This window comes from Amphibalanus amphitrite, unplaced genomic scaffold (assembly GCF_019059575.1).
Source record: "Amphibalanus amphitrite isolate SeventyFive unplaced genomic scaffold, NRLGWU_Aamphi_draft 000066F_arrow, whole genome shotgun sequence".
NCBI classification, from domain to species: Eukaryota; Metazoa; Arthropoda; class Thecostraca; order Balanomorpha; family Balanidae; genus Amphibalanus; species Amphibalanus amphitrite.
The window spans coordinates 1,260,804-1,278,266 of NW_024881562.1; the positions used below are offsets into that span (position 1 = coordinate 1,260,804).

The 17,463-nt window shown below is 48.9% G+C and overlaps 2 protein-coding genes across 2 annotated transcripts; both read left to right on the forward strand.

Annotated features, from left to right (window-relative positions):
* Positions 1-703: 703 nt before the first annotated feature.
* On the forward strand, positions 704-6,409 carry LOC122378882 (purine nucleoside phosphorylase-like). Its single transcript, XM_043360514.1, has 6 exons — positions 704-1,147; positions 3,255-3,349; positions 3,677-3,855; positions 4,151-4,326; positions 4,593-4,783; positions 6,004-6,409. The coding sequence occupies exons 1-6, from the start codon at positions 1,131-1,133 to the stop codon at positions 6,207-6,209; spliced, it is 864 nt and encodes a 287-aa protein (XP_043216449.1). The 5' UTR covers positions 704-1,130; the 3' UTR covers positions 6,210-6,409.
* An 8,575-nt stretch (positions 6,410-14,984) lies between these two features.
* LOC122378834 (uncharacterized protein K02A2.6-like) lies at positions 14,985-16,100 on the forward strand. The gene has a single exon (XM_043360367.1). The coding sequence runs from the start codon at positions 14,985-14,987 to the stop codon at positions 16,098-16,100; it is 1,116 nt and encodes a 371-aa protein (XP_043216302.1).
* Positions 16,101-17,463: the final 1,363 nt, after the last annotated feature.

Below are 17,463 nucleotides of genomic sequence, written 5' to 3' on the forward strand. Positions count from 1 at the left end.
AACAAAATCAGCTCTCAGTGACAGTCACGTAAGATTAGGTCATATTTTAGCGGCCTCATAAAATTGGACAAAGAGCAAATTTCAAAACGATGGTTTCTGTATTTCCCTAGTGACTTATAATGGTGAGGTGACGTGTCCAACCTGACCTCAGATGAACCTTCTAAAAATTCGAGACACGCAAGCTATGAGAATTGTGAGAATACGGTAGCTACTAGCTTACCAGTTACCTGTTTCCTACTACATTCTGCAAGCTTTATCTTCACGCGAAAGATTCTCTTACAAATACCTAATAATGGCGTTGCCAAGTTGCGGTATCGGGCATTTTTCATTTCTATGTTCATTCATGACATCAAAGGTCAATAAATGTCACCTGGAATGAGATTGGTGTCAGAAGTGCCACATTCAACCAGAAACTTTCAGCTCTTTGATTAACTCTTGCCTAGCAATCGCAAAAAAGAAGGCACCGACCCTCCCCGCGGTCGGGAAGATTTGACGTTTACGTTTACGTCACTCCAATGGGCAATGGTTACCTCTGAACTCTGTGTTACTGCTGAGTGTGTAACTGCTGAGGCCCGTGCTATGCGGAGGGTCATCCCAGCCTGTTTCTGTTTGCTTTATCAGCCTGTTTGTGCGCTCGTCTTACCAGGTCAGCATGGTCCCGAGTAGGTCGCCCTCTGTACCCACGTGGGGCGCCGCGCCACCACACCCCCGCGCCAGGGCCGTCTTTTAGTGTCGGTGTCCGCGCCTGGTCGACAGCAGGCGGCGGTAATCTGACTCGCGTGTTCTGGTCGCCTGTGGCCGCGGTAGACCCCTGACAGCGCCAGTGTCGGACTAGTCCCGCCGCCCGCCGGAACTATCCAGTCAGAATCCCTGTGGTGCTTGTCAACCAGCGGGGATTGGCCGACCTCCCGGTGACCTCTGGGTGACCTCTGAACTGACCGGTCGAGGTCGAGACACGGTCGTATTGTTCAGCCCAGCTCAGCAGAGGTCAACCGTCATCGGCCTGACCTGACCTCTGTGACCCGGCCCCGGACGGAGCTGTAGTCACCGAGCCACTCGAGACGTCTGCCGCCTCCTGAGCGTTTGGCCGAGGAACGCACGGCCGAATCGTCCCTCATCACGACCTTACGATGGCGGCTGCAGAGGGGTAAGTGGGTGGCTGATGAGTGGGCCATTTGTCCCAGCAGGTCTAAATTGTCACTTGGTCGGCAGGGGTCGTCGCTCTGCGAGCCGCCGCAGTGACACGACGGGCTGTGGCTCTCGTGTGGACGGGTTATTACGTCGGACATGATAAACTGGCGGCCGCCGGACCAAAGTGTTCCCAACTGATCTGCCGCTGTAAATTATTCTGGCTCGGGCAGCGTCCGACATCCTGACTGGGAAACTATCAGACACGGGCGGGTGATAAAACTGTCCAACATTTGGTCACTAACGGATCGTTCACAATTTGCACCGCCGGCCGCTCCCGTGCCCGTCGTTTGCGAACGTTTGAACGCAGTGACAGCCACAATCTTACTCGTAAGGCAGGCTTTACTCGGTCCATTTCACCATGTGGCTCTGTTCGCTAGCAACTTCGTTGTATATCCGTGCAATGTCTTTTTTAATGCCTGACATCTGCGATCAAATACCAAATTGACGCATGGAGCTGAAACAAAAGAGATGCAGCTCGTGCAGTGTAAGAGTGAGTTTCGAGTTGCGAGGGGAGGGGTGAGACCAAAGGAAGGGTCATAAGTCTGACCTCACACTTTGTCAGTACATACATATCATATCGCGTCCAGGCTGTGGTCACGCTTAACTTTGGCTTGTTGGCTGTGGGTAAGACCCTAGACGGCAGACCCCCTCCCCCAAGCTCCGTCATAAACAAACGATGAACAACAGGCTATGCTGGGCAGGGTAAATCCGGTTGGGGATTCCTTTGAACGTTCGTGGTAGGCATACATGCATGCCTGTTGGCGTGTTTATGCAGTAGGGTAAGGTGCCTAATTAGCGACCCCCTTAATTTGAACCGCCATTGCTCACGCTCTGTGGGTACAACTGTATTGCTGGCTTGATTTTCGGAGAGATCGTTCATTTTTCTATTAAAATATACTATATAGTCATTTTCTGCCCCAATATCCACTAACTTATTTGAAGTGAGCATTTTGGCAGACCATTGCAAAAAAAAAAAAAAAAACGCTTATAGGGAACTCTTCCCGATTAGCGACCGGGGAGGGTCGCTAATAAGTCTATGGGTTTCCTCATATTGAAAATGGCAAAAAATGCGACGCCTGGAAAGATGAAATATGATCTCAAAAAGGTAACCTATACGCAAAGCACTCAATCACTCGAACAGGAACGTTTATCCAACACATTTACGTAGTACCTAAAAAATGATCACGTGATGCACCGAAGGCGAAAAGAACGCGGTAACCCAAATTTTGCGGGCTATCTCGTATGATATTCGAGGTCCGCGTTGAATTCGGCACCCCTGCAGTCGGTGACGACATTTGGCATCCCCTGCCACACATTGCAAGCTTCAGCAACACCTCATTTTCATTTCTCTCTTTTCACCTTTCTTTCCCTTCTTGAACTATTTGCGACCATGTCAGGCGCAAATAGGAAATATGAGTTGCGACACATGTTTAAAAGCCATGCTGTGCACAGTTGAGCGATTCACTATGGGAAAACGGCAATCAATTGAAAAAGGAATGTCGATTCAGAATAAAAAAGGTGCATCATCCTAATGTGTATCGCTTTTCATCAGAGAGGGCCCAAACACACACGTTTTGGATAAGAAACTCGTCATTTTTATTTAAACTCACCTGAAACGTCCCACCAGAAACATCGACGACGGGAAAATAATTTAATTTGATAACCAAAGTATGGCTGACCTTTTGACGATGTTTTTTACCCCGTTTTCTCCTGCCAGTTTTTCTGTAGGGAGGTAGGTCGCAAATCGGAAAGGGTCGCTAATTAGGCACCTTACCCTACCATCGCCAATATGCATAGATGATAACGTTTATACAGTGATCAAGTGGCCAGGCACTGAGCTATCAGTTATTGATCAGCAAATGATCAGTAAATATGTGCACTAAAAGTGCTTGCAGATGTTAGCTTTACGAGTTCTCAAGCCGGTTAATATACTTATTTAAGTTGTGGCTAATTCACCCCAGTAGGTACTTCTCGTATACGGTATAGTTCGATAAATCAAAAAAAGTTTAAATAAGTTACTGAAGGTAAGTCGTAAGTTACCAGAGTTTAGGATTCTGTTTCAGTTTCGACTACAACGCCATCAATGACGGCGCCAACTACCTCCTAGACAGAACCAAGCACCGACCCACGATCGGCATCATCTGCGGATCAGGCCTAGGTCGGTGGCTTTTCGAGTATCGCATCTCCGCCTCGTGGCTTGTTTTCGGTGACTTGGTAATTTTATATCGCGACGTGCTCTCGTATCTGGTCTCTGGAGACCATTCGCGTAGGGACTCTGAACTCATTCAGGACTTATTACTTACATAACAGTAACACATAAAAAAAACAAAAAAAACTCAATAGATGCGAAGCGTGTAAAAGTTCACCGCACTTTGAATTACTTTTACGTTCTTTTATTTATGTTTCTCATATTTTATTTAGATAATGATCATGCTGGACAGACAGCTTCTTCCCTGTGACACTCCCCTCCCTCACCCCTCCATAGGTAGCCTCGTGGACCACCTGACGGAGCGCGAGTCGTTTTCTTACGAGGATATTCCCAACTTCCCCGTGTCGACGGTGCACGGCCATGACGGTCGGGTCGTCTTTGGTCTGCTCAACGGCGTACCCGTCATGTGTATGAAGGGTCGAGTGCATCGTTATGAAGGTTACCCCATGTGGAAGGTAGGCGACTGGATTGTATGCGGATTTAGGCTTACTTTACAAGCCACCGGAATTACCCAACGGTAATGTGTGCACACTATCATTGCAACATGAACATCAATTAATTGATTCTGTTAATCGACCAGTCAAACAACACGACCGTTCAAATCCAGACTGATTGCTGTGACATCAGTGCAGAGGGTACCTATCTAGATATGTCCGGCCCGGCTATGCTGTGACACGCTCCAGACAACGTCCCGCAGCAGATGGCTTCCCAATGACGTCACACATTGATGACGTCACCGGTCTGTTACAGACCACCGTGCCGATTCGCGTGATGCGGCTGGTTGGCGTTAGTGACGTCATCATTTCGACGGCCACCGGCGGACTGAACCGTGGATACAAGATCGGTGACGTGATGATCATCAAGGACCACATCAACATGCCGGGATTCTCGGGCGACTCACCGCTCATCGGCAAGAATGATGAACGGTGAGCGTCCAGCTCTCTTCTCTGTGATGGAGATGGAACAGCGAGCGTCCACCGTTTGTCGATGGGAACGATGCACGGCAATCAGCATTACCCGCGTTGCTCTGTGCTGCATGTCGTCTTTCTAGTTTTATGTTTAAAGCGACTGTTGGTTCACAGCTTTATTGATTCGCTAGACTAAAGGGCAGCATTGTATTTCATTGTCTCACATATTCAGCATTCACACCCGTCCCTGATTTTTGATGAAACGGATCTCATTTTTGTCGCAGTTTCGGGCCTCGGTTCCCGGGCATGTCAAACGCCTACGACAAACAGCTTCGTCAGGAGGCCAAGAACGTGGTGAAGGAGATGGGTATCGAGGAGAGCGTCCACGAGGGCGTGTACGTCATGCTCGGGGGGCCCTCCTACGAGACGGTGGCCGAGCTGCGGCTGCTCCGGCTGCTCGGCGCCGACGCCGTCGGTAAGAGTTTTACACATAAAAGATGTTTTCAAAATTCAAAATATACATTTGTTCATACATCGATTTTAGTAATCTAAGTTCTTGGGAACTCTGTTTTTATAGGATTTTTTTCTCATATTTATTCTAAATCAAATTCACAAGACACAGTACATGTTCACAACATCTCAACACTATACCACAAACTTCCATGTCATCCTGCCCGCCCCGCATCGCCCCGCGGACTGTTTTGATAAGATATTCTAAAACAAAAACCAAATACTTGTTTTTTGCCGTGAACTTCTATCGCCGTTAAGTAAGTATACATGTATAAGGAAGTGGAAACGATTATCAATGATTCATGAAATGAATTGATTTCACACAAAAACGATGTTACAATTATCTTTTTAATGGCTTCTCTGGTTTAGTTTCTTGAGATTTTTTATTGCTGTCTAAGCCACTTGAGACTTGTTAACGTCAAACATAAAAGAAACAGAAGCACCGTCCATTTGCCATGAACGGATATGTTTATTAGAAATGTTTTTGTATGCTGTATCAATGTGTCAATGAATAATGAATATGTCGTCATCGAATAATGGTGAAAGCACTTTTCACTTGTAAATTATATTAGCCTTTCGAGGTTCACAGAGGCCGCGCTCCGTTCGTCCTAAACGTTCACCTGTGAGGTAGACTGACCCGCCCGACACAGCTGCAATGCGGCACAGCTGGTGCTTCAGGGAACTCAGTCGCAAACTGCATAGAACGTAGTGGTGACATTTGTCGGCAAATTTACATAAAAAACACGACCGTCTACAGGCTAGCACAGCTGGTTAAACAGCACCGATGTAGAACAGTTGAGGTCCATGTAAATATTTTATATCTCTCTCTCTCTCTCTCTCTCTCTCTCTCTCTCCTCTCTCTCTCTCTCTCTCTCTCTCTCTCTCTCTCTCTCTCTCTCTCTCTCTCTCTCTCTCTCTCTCTCCTCTCTCTCTCTCTCTCTCTCTCTCTCTCTCTCTCTCTCTCTCTCTCTCTCTCTCTCTCTCTCTCTCTCTCTCTCCTACCTTGCTCTCTGTTTTTGCTGTGCTTCTTCTCGGCTTCCTATCATCTTTCCTGACCTGTGTCCAGAAAAGTAATTCTGCCTGCCACCCATCATTTCTACTTGTATTACTGACCTGACCTAAGTAACAACCCAATTCCATCCGACCTTACCCGACCTGATGTGACCTGACTCGGCCCTCCGACAGGCATGAGCACGGTGGCTGAGGTGGTGGTGGCGCGCCACTGCGGAATGCGCGTGTTCGCGTTCAGCCTTATCACCAACAAGTGCATCATGGACTGGGACACGGACGACGAGCCGCTGCACACCGAGGTGATCGCGGTGGCCGAGCAGCGAAAACACCACCTTCAGGAGCTGGTGGCGCGAATGGCCGCGCGCATGGTTCAGAAATGACGAGACAGCGGGGAGAGAGAGAGAGAGAGAGAGAGAGAGAGAGAGAGAGAGAGAGAGGGAGAGGGAGAGAGAGAGGAGAGAGAGAGAGGGAGACAGAGAGAGACAGAGAGAGAGAAAGAGCGATAGATAGAGAGAGAGAGAGAGAGAGAGAGAGAGAGAGAGAGAGAGAGAGAGAGAGAGAGAGAGAGAGAGAGAGAGAGAGAGAGAGAGAGAGAGAGAGAGAGAGAGAGAGAGAGAGAGAGAGAGAGAGAGAGAGAGAGAGAGAGAGAGAGAGAGAGAGACGAGCTTGTAAGGAGCGGCGGCTAACATGTTTATTTGTTGAGAGAAAGGTAGGTGTGTTTGCTGAGAACATGCGATGTGCATATGCTTACAGCATAGCGCGCTACTATGTTAGCTGAGTGTCCTGTATCGGTTGAATGTCATCATGAGTAGCTGTTATATCGTTGCAGCTACGTGTCATTCTGAGCGGGATGAAATATCCTGGTCAGCGAAGCATACACGATGTAAATTACTTAACACAGAAGGGAACGCTTTAACCCTCGCCGGACCTATCGGTTTTCTACATACGCGCCGGCCGAGGGGGGGGGGGGCGGGTACGACCCCCCCCTCGCCGTTTCGCCCCTGGTGGAGCTAGCGCGTCGCGGAAAAAACGAGCGTGTGCGCCGTTACGAGACGCAGAGATTGGTACCCGATTTTAAGGTCCTAGGTCAACCGGTGACCTCTGAGGTCAGGTCAAGTGCCCCAAGGTACGGTTCAGTTTTTGGTGAATAACTTCGCAAAAAACGGCCGCAGAGCGCCGATTTTGGCAGCATCGTGTTCGTCTCGCTCAGGCGCGTCGAATGATATACTTTTTGTCCGGGTCAGGTCAATTTGGGGTGTTGACCTCAGGTCAAGGTCAGGTCAGCACCCCCAGGTCACGAAGTTGGCCGAAAGGGGTCATGTCGCATATCATTCGATTCGGCAGGTCTTCCTGAGTCCATTGGTGGCTTTCCCGACTCGCTAGCTCAATTTGATCAAGAGTTATTGACGAAAAACTAATATGACCTTGATGACGTCATAAATGACGTCACGCAAGGTCAACATTGCAAAAGTGACGCATCTAACCTTGCAAGGAGTGCATCAAATCACGATTCTGTGTGCTTGAGATAGTTGGAGATCGTTCCCGGCGCCAGAATAGCAGTTTGAATTTTTCCCCATTGACTTATAATGGTGAGGTCACGAAAATGACCTGACCTCATATGACCTTTAGGAAAAATCCGAGATATACAAGTTGTGGGACTCATAATGGATACTAGATCCTGCAAGTTTCATTTCCCTGTGACATCTCCTCTGGCAGTGAGGGCGTTGCGAAGTTGCGACATCTGAAGACCGTGCAGAGGTTCACTTATGACGTCATAGGTCAGTGACCTGACCTGACTCAAAAATGCGGTTGGTGTCAAAAGATCCGGCTTGGATCAAAGGTCAGGTATGCCAAGTTTCAGCTCTCTATCGCCAGCGTGTTCGGAGCTATCGCGAAAAAACCCTATGGGGGGGCGGCACCCGCCCCCCCCCTCGGCCGGCGAGGGTTAATAAACGGCTTGCATGCCTAGTGCCTATCTTTATGTGACAGGTGTTGGGTATGCATGATCCTTAGGAATTGCTTATCTGTTCAATGTCCCTTATTTACTGATAGGTAGGTGATTGACGTGGACATCGTGGGCCTATGCTAATAAATGAGATATCGAAATGCTAGGGTGGTGTAACGAAACTGAAAAGATCGGGTGGTGTGCCAGACAATACATATCTTGTGCAATGTGCATTGTATTTGAGTCTGCTGATGTGTGCCTGTGTGTGTGTATTCATTCATACCGCCCTCTCCTGCTCCTCGTAGCGTGGGGCTCCACGCATAAACGCCAAACCAGCCTGGAGGAAAATATTACATTATTATAGGTACCTACACTCCTGCTAACTCCGAAACCGTTGATGGTAGAATGTTTCTAATGACAAACCTGACGTCAACACTTACAAATTGCAAAAATGTTTAAATGCGTTTAACAATTAGTGTAGGTGATACCTAATCAAAACAATAAGCTTTCGGTTGCAAGTTGCAACTATGTTCGCTTACCTCTCCGTTGAGAATCGAATGAATGTAGATGTAATGGTGAAGTGGAAATTGTGAGCAAGGTCACGATTATGGCCAAAATAAGGCGTCAAAAAGGAGTCATGTGTGATCTGCCACGAGAAAAAGTCCCGAGCCACCGTTCCCTGGGTTTGCGTCATGCCGACGCGTTGCCACGTCAGCGTGATAAACAACGCCTCACCATCACCGAAGGCATCGTATGATATCGCGCGACCGCTATCTCCCGTGGTGTGCTGCGTCAGCCTGCGAAGGACCAATGAGAGGCGTCCGGCCGGGGGCGTGTCGACCAATCAGGGGCCGACACGGCGGGGTGTGTTCGCTCGGGGCTGAGGTCACCTTCGAGACCGGAGCCAGCTTGTTTGACCTTCCGACTTAGAGAGGCCGCAGCGCCGCAGGAATTTGGGCCCCGTTAATTAAGTAAAACGAGTGCAGCCATCTCGCCAGCGGCCACCCATGCAGTGTTGCTAAATCGGAACAAGATTATTGGCTTCATGGAACCACAAATGAAGTCACCTACTGAAGCATCAAATCTTTAAATAACCTTCTGAAATGCAGCGGCATAACCGTTAAAGGAAATAGTTCACTTTTTAACATGGGTTTTGAACTGGAATAGCAGTTCCGTAGCTTGGGCTGAGACGAGCATAAATCAGGAGCTTTTACAGCCCAACGATCACCCTAGGCAAAGATATTCTATTTCTCGTCCCGAAAAAGGTGTCTTGCGTTGAGGATGTGTGCCTTGCATATATTTCCATCCAGTATGAAAAGAGCATGGGTCCCGAAAATTCTTCAGAAACTAGAGAAATTATCTACGAGAACTCTAGAGAAATTCTCGTACTGATCAATTAGGACATTCAGGGGAACATTATCAGATCGAGCAGATCGCCCAAATGCCGGTGGCTGCGATAATTTCTCTGTTTCTGAAGAATTTTCGGGACCCATGCTCTTTTCATACTGGATCGCGTGTGCCTTACAGAAGCTGAAAAGTTCTTCCTATATCAAAATATAGAAAAAAAAATCTTTTGTTATAAAAAGGTTTTATTTTCTTTGCTGATTATTTTGAACATAAAAAATCATAAATCGTTGCAAAAAAAAATAATTTCGTGAAAGTGAACTATTTCCTTTAACGTGATTCATGTTGATTTTAGTGTTGACCAAAGATGACGTAGGGCTTACATTTGAGGTAGGTCGGGTTAGGTCAGGTTATTCCCTTAAGTGCACTGTATGGCGCGTCAGCGTAATATGGCAGACATCGCTCGGCGAAAACCCTGACCCGTCGAGTGGGGCATTTGCTTTTTTCCCGTTCCTCTGAGAAGGGAACGATGCCCACGCTAGGCTCCAGTGTCCGTTATAATGCATAGCTAGGGCTATTTATGCCGGTTGGACCGAGACATAATGAAATATTTCTCCTTCATGGTCAGGTGTCTTGCGGAATCATATGTGGATTGAAGCTCATGATGGGTCAGGTCGCAGTCTCCTAATGGGTCAGGCCGCAATAGATCGCTTCTCCCAATGGGTCATGTGCCAGAAGATTCTCTCTTACTCGGCCAGCTGTCACATTTGCTGGTTTCTCGAAATGCCTCCTCAAATGGCTTTGCTTTTTTGGGTCGGTTCACTGCGGATTGTCCTCCCCAGCTGGGTCGGTTCACGGTAAACAATCAAATCCTGTCCTAGCTGGGTCAGGTCAGCTGCGTTGCCTGTCGCCACATGGATTGGGTCATGATGCCGTCTGACCCCCCTCCCCCCCCCCCCAGCCGGGCTTGACGACGGTCAGCGGCCCCCTGTGATCTTTTCCTGGTCCCAATAAACATTCTGTGGTCAGTCTGATTCCGAGCTTCCGATTTTCTTTGAAGAGCCGCACCCGTTGCCAGACATCGATAGTGATACGGGGCCATTCATTACGGTGATGTTCTGGTCCCAAAGATAGGAGTCGCTTATCGAAGCGGCCGACTGCTTACAGTGCTGCTGAATTTCAGCTACATGAAACACACACGAGGCGAGGGCTGGCCAGACTCGAGTTCTGCTGTGATAATGATAAGGTCACATCTTATTGATGGCATGGGTGTTGTTTTATATAATCCTGTTAGGGTCTATGTAGGGTATATTATATAACCCTATACCATTTGGCATTTACCAATAATTTCGGTATTTTAGCATTAGTCATATGGCGCTGCATGACTGAAAATGGCTTTGCTATCCTAAACCTAATCACTTCATCCCTACCAATAAATTTCAGTAAGAGATGCTCGTGTAAGTTGACATTGAAAACAAATGTTTGGGTATTTTGGGGCGTGATTATTGCGACAAACTGGATAATGTAAAGTTGATATAGTTTCCATCCATTTATTGTAAAATGTATAATGTATATAAGTACATAAGTACATGGGTAGAAATGACTTACATCATAGAGACTGTTCCCGCTGACCTCTGATGACCTGACCCTCGCAGTGGCCTAAAATATAACCCTATCTCCTTTTCAGAAACCTCTTAACGGTGGAAAGCTGCTTGCCAATTTTTGTATACCTACAGTAGGACACTCGCTTCGATGTAATAATAAGACCAGCATTCAGCAACGGATGATATGATGTGCTGTTATCGAAGGTGATGAAGGTAAACTGCACTTCTTTTATCTGCAAACGTATCGATTTACCGACCAGTCGCCACTGAACCTTCTTTATTTTTGTTTCTGTGATGTTTGGAATATTTGAACCTTTAAAATGTTACCTAGTTGATAACATAATTTCACCACAACCATTGCGGTAAGTTCTTGCCCATTTCTCAGTACTGTCTCCTTTGCCGTGTTCCTGTTAACGCTTATGCATGCATAGAGAAGAAGCAAGTTTCTACCTTCTGATTAGGTAAATGCTGGTAAATGTGCTGCACTTTCATGACTTTGGGTTTCTGAAGCTCGTAAACGGTGTGCATTTGTGCCTTTTGCGCGCGATTCTGAAGCATTCAATTACATGGCACGCAAGGCTTGTATATCTGGGCGGGGACGAAAACAAGAGATGTTCAGCGGACAGCGGCTATAAACAATTATAGAGCCAACGTCGTATTTTCTGTTCTGCTTCTCTACCTTGTCTGGTAAGAAAAATAGACCAAATGAATTTGTTTATAAGCAATGTCAGATGGCATGCCTTTCTGGAGCTGCCTAACATTACCCAGTAACGTCTTGTTATCAATTATGATAAAAAGGCAAATACGATGATGGCATTCAGGCAGGTCGAGTCACAGTGCTGTAAGTCAAATATTGATAATCGGCAGTCCTGGACGGAAACGAAAAACAGTCGTGGCCTCCATACATAGACCACCCTGCATCCCCAAACACTACGTGCGCTCAGAGGGAATGTGACCAGGAAAACTGGTCATGAAGCTGGCCATAAGCAGTAGGTACGCCCGCAAACCAGGGTCTTTGTTTTTGTAAATGCTGTTGATGCGACATTTTATGTGTGTAAACGACCTTATTACAACAGCCTTTCATGATTACCAGGAGCTTTCGCGGGAGCACTTCAACTCCCTTCGTGAACCAGATCAATACATGTCGAAAAGAAAAAGAAAAAGAAACACTAACACAGCAATGCAAATCATCGAGATGTCGTTTGAAGTCGAGTCAAACACAAATCGAAATGTGCCACATTAAACGTAGGGTAGTCATATAATTTTATGGATTTTTAATGCCGTCAGAGGTCCAAATAATCAGTAATCAGTGTCTGCAATTAATGAAAGGAAACATATAAATATACCATATACATATACACCTTGCGTAGCTAATACCCAACTCACAAGACATACCTAAGTTATTCATTGAGAACTCTATTTTCGTTACGGAGTCGATTTGTTCGTTTCCGCCTTATACCGGTGGCAAAAAGCGGAAACATTCCCAACTTTTAGGCTCCGATGATAAAGTTACTTGAGTTGATTGCATAAGAAATCGATTTTTAACATCTGACAACGTTGAAAACATTGCTCCTACAAAATTTCAAATATTTCTGACCATTCTTTTTTCGTTTATTGCTTTGAAAGTAAGGAAACATCCCAATTGACTTTTCCGCGACGGTTTTTTTTAACAGTATGCGCTTGAGATTGGATCGCCCCTCCTTCGGTGCGGGCCAGAGTTCGATCGGCGCTTTCTGCTACAGGATGCTTCGGCTGATACTGTTCGTAGGCAGCTTCCTTCACGTACATAGTTTGTATGACTGCTCTTAGGGTTCTAACCAGCGCTGGACAGTGCTCCTGTAAAAATTGTAAAATATTGATTTGTCTGGGATGGGCACCCGGCTTGCTCTCCTGCACGATAAGAACAATGACTTGATTTCGTCTCTGCACTTTAATTTCTAGAGAACCAGTATAACGCCTTTTGGGGCGACTAACGGAGCGAGCGAGAGGGTGGACCTTGCACGTGCGAAATTGCGAGGGGGTACCTCCAACTGACTTGTGCACGGCACCCTACTAACTGGTCTCTAGCGATGTGCCAAATTTGGGCACAATCGGCCCAGCCGTTCTCGAGATCTGGAAGCGACACCCTGCACGTGCGCACGTGCAAAATGGGTCCCAACTGACTTGTGCACGGCACCCTACTAACCGGTCCCTATCCGTGTACCAAATTTGAGCGCAATCGGTCCAGCCGTTCCCGAGATCTGGAAACGACCCCTGCACGTGCGCACGTGCAGCAGCACCCCAACTCTGGCACATGGATATGCAGTCCCTACTGGGTGCCTACCTACATGCCAACTTTCAGCGCAATCGGCCAAGTAGTTACCGAGATATTGCAACAATTACAAAACTGACACCTCTTCGTTTTGCACGAGGCACGTGCATAAGGGGTCACCTACATGCATCGGGAATAGTCCAATACTTGGTAGCAGGAATGAAGCTACCCTACAAAAATTACCTCGTGTAAATCGGTCAAGTGGTTGCTGAGATATAAGCCTCGCAAAAGCGTGACCACGGCCGGCCGGCCGGCCGCTCATACTCAGAAATTTCCGTTAATCTAAGGAAAGACTACGCTCGCTTCGCTCGCTCCGTAACAAAGAGCATAGACGTCCGTAAACATGGGTAGAGGTACTATTCAGTTTACTCAAGCCTAATGTTTCCGTTTCCAGCTAAATGATAAACGTTAATTGATTTTTGGCTTCCTTTAGTTGTAATTTTATACTAAAGAAGCACTGCACCCGGCTTTTTGCTACATTTTGAAAAAAGGTGAGACTTTGATGATTGGATCGTTTTTTAGGGGGGGGGGGCACCCGGTATGCATGTTAACCCTCGCCGGACCTATTGGTTTTCTACATACGCGCCGGCCGAGGGGGGGGGGCGGGTACGACCCCCCCCCCTCGCCGTTTCGCCCCTGGTGGAGCTAGCGCGTCGCGGAAAAAACGAGCGTGTGCGCCGTTACGAGACGCAGAGATTGGTACCCGATTTTAAGGTCCTAGGTCAACCGGTGACCTCTGAGGTCAGGTCAAGTGCCCCAGGGTACGGTTCAGTTTTTGGTGAATAACTTCGCAAAAAACGGCCGCAGAGCCGCGATTTTGGCAGCATCGTGTTCGTCTTGATCAGGCGCGTCGAATGATATACTTTTTGTCCGGGTCAGGTCAACTTGGGGTGTTGACCTCAGGTCAAGGTCAGGTCAGCACCCCCAGGTCACGAAGTTGGTCGAAAGAGGTCATGTCGCATATCATTCGATTCGGCAGGTCTTCCTGAGTCCATTGGTGGCTTTCCCGACTCGCTAGCTCAATTTGATCGGGAGTTATTGACGAAAAACTAATATGACCTTGATGACGTCATAAATGACGTCACGGAAGGTCAACATTGCAAAAGTGACGCATCTAACCTCGCAAGGAGTGCATCAAATCACGATTCTGTGTGCTTGAGATAGTTGGAGATCGTTCCCGGCGCCAGAATAGCAGTTTGAATTTTTCCCCATTGACTTATAATGGTGAGGTCACGAAAATGACCTGACCTCATATGACCTTTAGGAAAAATCCGAGATAAACAAGTTGTGAGACTCATAATGGATACTAGATCCTGCAAGTTTCATTTCCCTGTGACATCTCCTCTGGCAGTGAGGGCGTTGCGAAGTTGCGACATCTGAAGACCGTGCAGAGGTTCACTTATGACGTCATAGGTCAGTGACCTGACCTGACCCAAAAATGCGGTTGGTGTCAAAAGATGCGGCTTGGATCAAAGGTCAGGTATGCCAAGTTTCAGCTCTCTATCGCCAGCGTGTTCGGAGCTATCGCGAAAAAACCCTATGGGGGGCGGCACCCGCCCCCCCCCCCTCGGCCGGCGAGGGTTAATTGTCATCCTTTATCTTTCGTAGTCTCCAGTTCGTCTCGTATGTTAGAATGTTTATCTCTCTCCGCCTAAAAGAGTGTTCCGTTTTCGAGGCGTATTTTTAAATGTCTGAGTGATTGTAATCCCGTTCCTGATAGCTCTCGCGTATATAGTTTCCATGGTTTTAGTGCTTCTCCCTGTCTCACCTAGGCATACACCTTTTTTACACATGCACTCATAGTGGTAAACCATACTGTAGTGTTGGACCTCAACGGTGACTCAGTGTTTGCCTCCCTCAGGTGTGTTGGCCTCTCAGCAACGGGCTGTGAATAAACAAGCTAGGGCAGACGACTTCTTTACACTGGCGACGAGGATGTCACTCATCCCTGATGCCGGCCTTCTCGGATGACACGCCGGACGCCATCAACATCAAGGAAGTCCAGGAAGCGACTGCGCGAGACCCGCAGAGCCAAAAGCTGATCAAGTGCATCCAGCAGGGCTACATCACTAGGGACCCAGACCTCGACCCGTTCCGCCAAATCTTCCGAGAGTTTAGCTTCAATCGAGGAGTTCTCCTACGCGAAGACAGGCTCTACATCCCCGCCTCTGAGCCTGAACCTGGGGCTGGGAGCCTCCGACAGCGGGTGGTTGAGCTCGCGCACGAGGGCCACCAGGGGGTTGGCCGGTGCAAAAGGCTGCTGCGAGCGCAAGTCTGGTTCCCTCACCTGGACGCGCTCGTCGACGAGAAGATCTCCAAGTGTCTGGCTTGTCAAGCCTCGACGTTCACTCCAACCAGAGACCCGCTAAAACCGACCCCCTTGCCAGAACGCCCATGGCAAAGGGTGGCAGCAGACTTCTGGGGTCCTCTGTCGAGTGGAGAGCACCTCCTGGTCGTCATCGACGAGTACAGCCGCTATCCTGAAGTAGAGATCACTTCTAGTACTAGCGGGCTGGCGACCATCCCCGTCCTCGACAAGATATTCGCAACCCACGGCATCCCGGAATCAGTGAAAACAGACGGTGGCCCCCCATTCAACGGACACGACTTCGCCATGTACGCGCGCTGGGCTGGCTTCACGCACCGCAGGGTCAGCCCCGAAGACCCAGAGGCAAATGGCCTTGCAGAGGCCTTTATGAAAACCATAAAGAAAACATGGCATACGTCCCGCATCGAAGGGAAAAATCCCAAACAGGAGTTGTACAAACTCCTACGACAGTACCGCGCAACACCGCACCCCAGCACTGGGAAACCCCCCGCGGAACTGCTCTTCAACCGGCCGTTTCGCACCCGGCTGCTGACAGCTGAGAGGCCAACACCTGGAACACCGTCTCATGACGTGCAGAAACACGACGCACGGGCGAAGGATGTACAGAAGGCCTACAAGGACACCCCAAGAACGTGCGACCTCACAACATTCAAACAGGCGATACGGTTCTTCTGCAGCGCCGGTCTACCAAGACGGCTTCACGCTACGACCCAGAGCCCTACAAGGTCGTCCAGATGAAGGGAACGCAGATTACCGCCACCCGCGGTGGATCTACCCTCACCAGGGACTCGCAGAAGTTTAAACGGATCGTCCGTCCCCAGCGCCCCAACTACAAACGGCAGCGCTTTCCACTGACGCTGCATGGCAACAGCGACGAACCGCGTCTGGGATCAGACTGGCCTACCCCCCCAGCCACGGTCAACGGCGCGGCAGGCCCTCCACACGCTACGGCCGAGACCTCCAGGCCTGCGGAACTGCCCCCGCCGCCGCCGACCGCCGCCGCCCCGCCCAGCCGGCGCTCGGCCCGAGCTCGCCGGCTGCCCTCACACCTCGCGGAATACGATCTCTCTTGAGCGTGCGGCACCGCCCCCCCTCCCTTCCCACACATATAACTTAAGAAGCGCAGATTTTGTTCGCCGCGGCATTGGCGGCCACGGCCGTACTGGCGCGGCCAAGCCGTCGGGCGGTGTTATCCTGTTCGGCGTTATCTCAGGGAGCGTCTTTTCTGTTTTGCTTTTGTTGTGGATAGCTTTCGAAGACGTGGTACTCATGCCTTCCTCATGCATGTTCGTTCGGCCCACATTTCGCGCTGCGAGTAATCACTGGTTCGCCACGCTTCAACCCCCTCCATATAGGTGCGCGGCCACCGCTGGTGTTGTGTTGTTGGACCTGAGGAGGGGTGTAGTGTTGAGCCTCAAGCTCCACATCACTTAATGGCTGTGCTGCAGCTCCCTGTGTTGACCTGAGGAGGGGTGTAGTGTTGGACCTCAACGGTGACTCAGTGTTTGCCTCCCTCAGGTGTGTTGGCCTCTCAGCAACGGGCTGTGAATAAACAAGCTAGGGCAGACGACTTCTTTACACATACCCGCATGGATCTTCTCTGTCGCTTATCCTTTGCCTTTATTATAAACATTTTTTTTTTAATTTATCCCTGGCTTGCTGGCGACCGTTCTGCATGATGTCAAAATTCTCGTAACTCTTTCAGCAGCCCCGCACGTAGGAAAGGGCCCCGGCCACCGCTGGTTTTCGCTTATCTCCTCAAGCAGCCCTGACTTTCCCAGCTTGATTTTTTTTTTCTGGGAGTCCTGTTTACAAGCCGTTTTGGATAATTGTTGACCCCCAACGTCCGGTTCATGTGCTTGGTCTTCAACGACCTGCGAATGACGGTCTCCTTGTTCTGAACACTATGTCGGGACGTGAAATCTAGACATTTGTCCGTGTGTGTCATTTCCGGCGGACCTACGGTACGATAGCTACGCATTTTCCTTTTGACTCAAGGTGATATAGCTAAACGCGAGAGACTCTGCAGAGCCCCCCGCTCCCCCCCCCCCCCCCAAGTCAAGCGTGGGTATATTGAAAAGACTCGCATCGCGCTTTTCTC

Coding starts and splice junctions, on each gene's coding strand:
- LOC122378882 (XM_043360514.1), top strand. Junction 3,350..3,676: donor CATCTGCGGATCAGGCCTAG/GTCGGTGGCTTT, acceptor ACCCCTCCATAG/GTAGCCTCGTGGACCACCTG. Junction 3,856..4,150: donor AAGGTTACCCCATGTGGAAG/GTAGGCGACTGG, acceptor GGTCTGTTACAG/ACCACCGTGCCGATTCGCGT.
- LOC122378834 (XM_043360367.1), top strand. CDS start 14,985: ATGCCGGCCTTCTCGGATGACACGCCGGACGCCATCAACATCAAGGAA.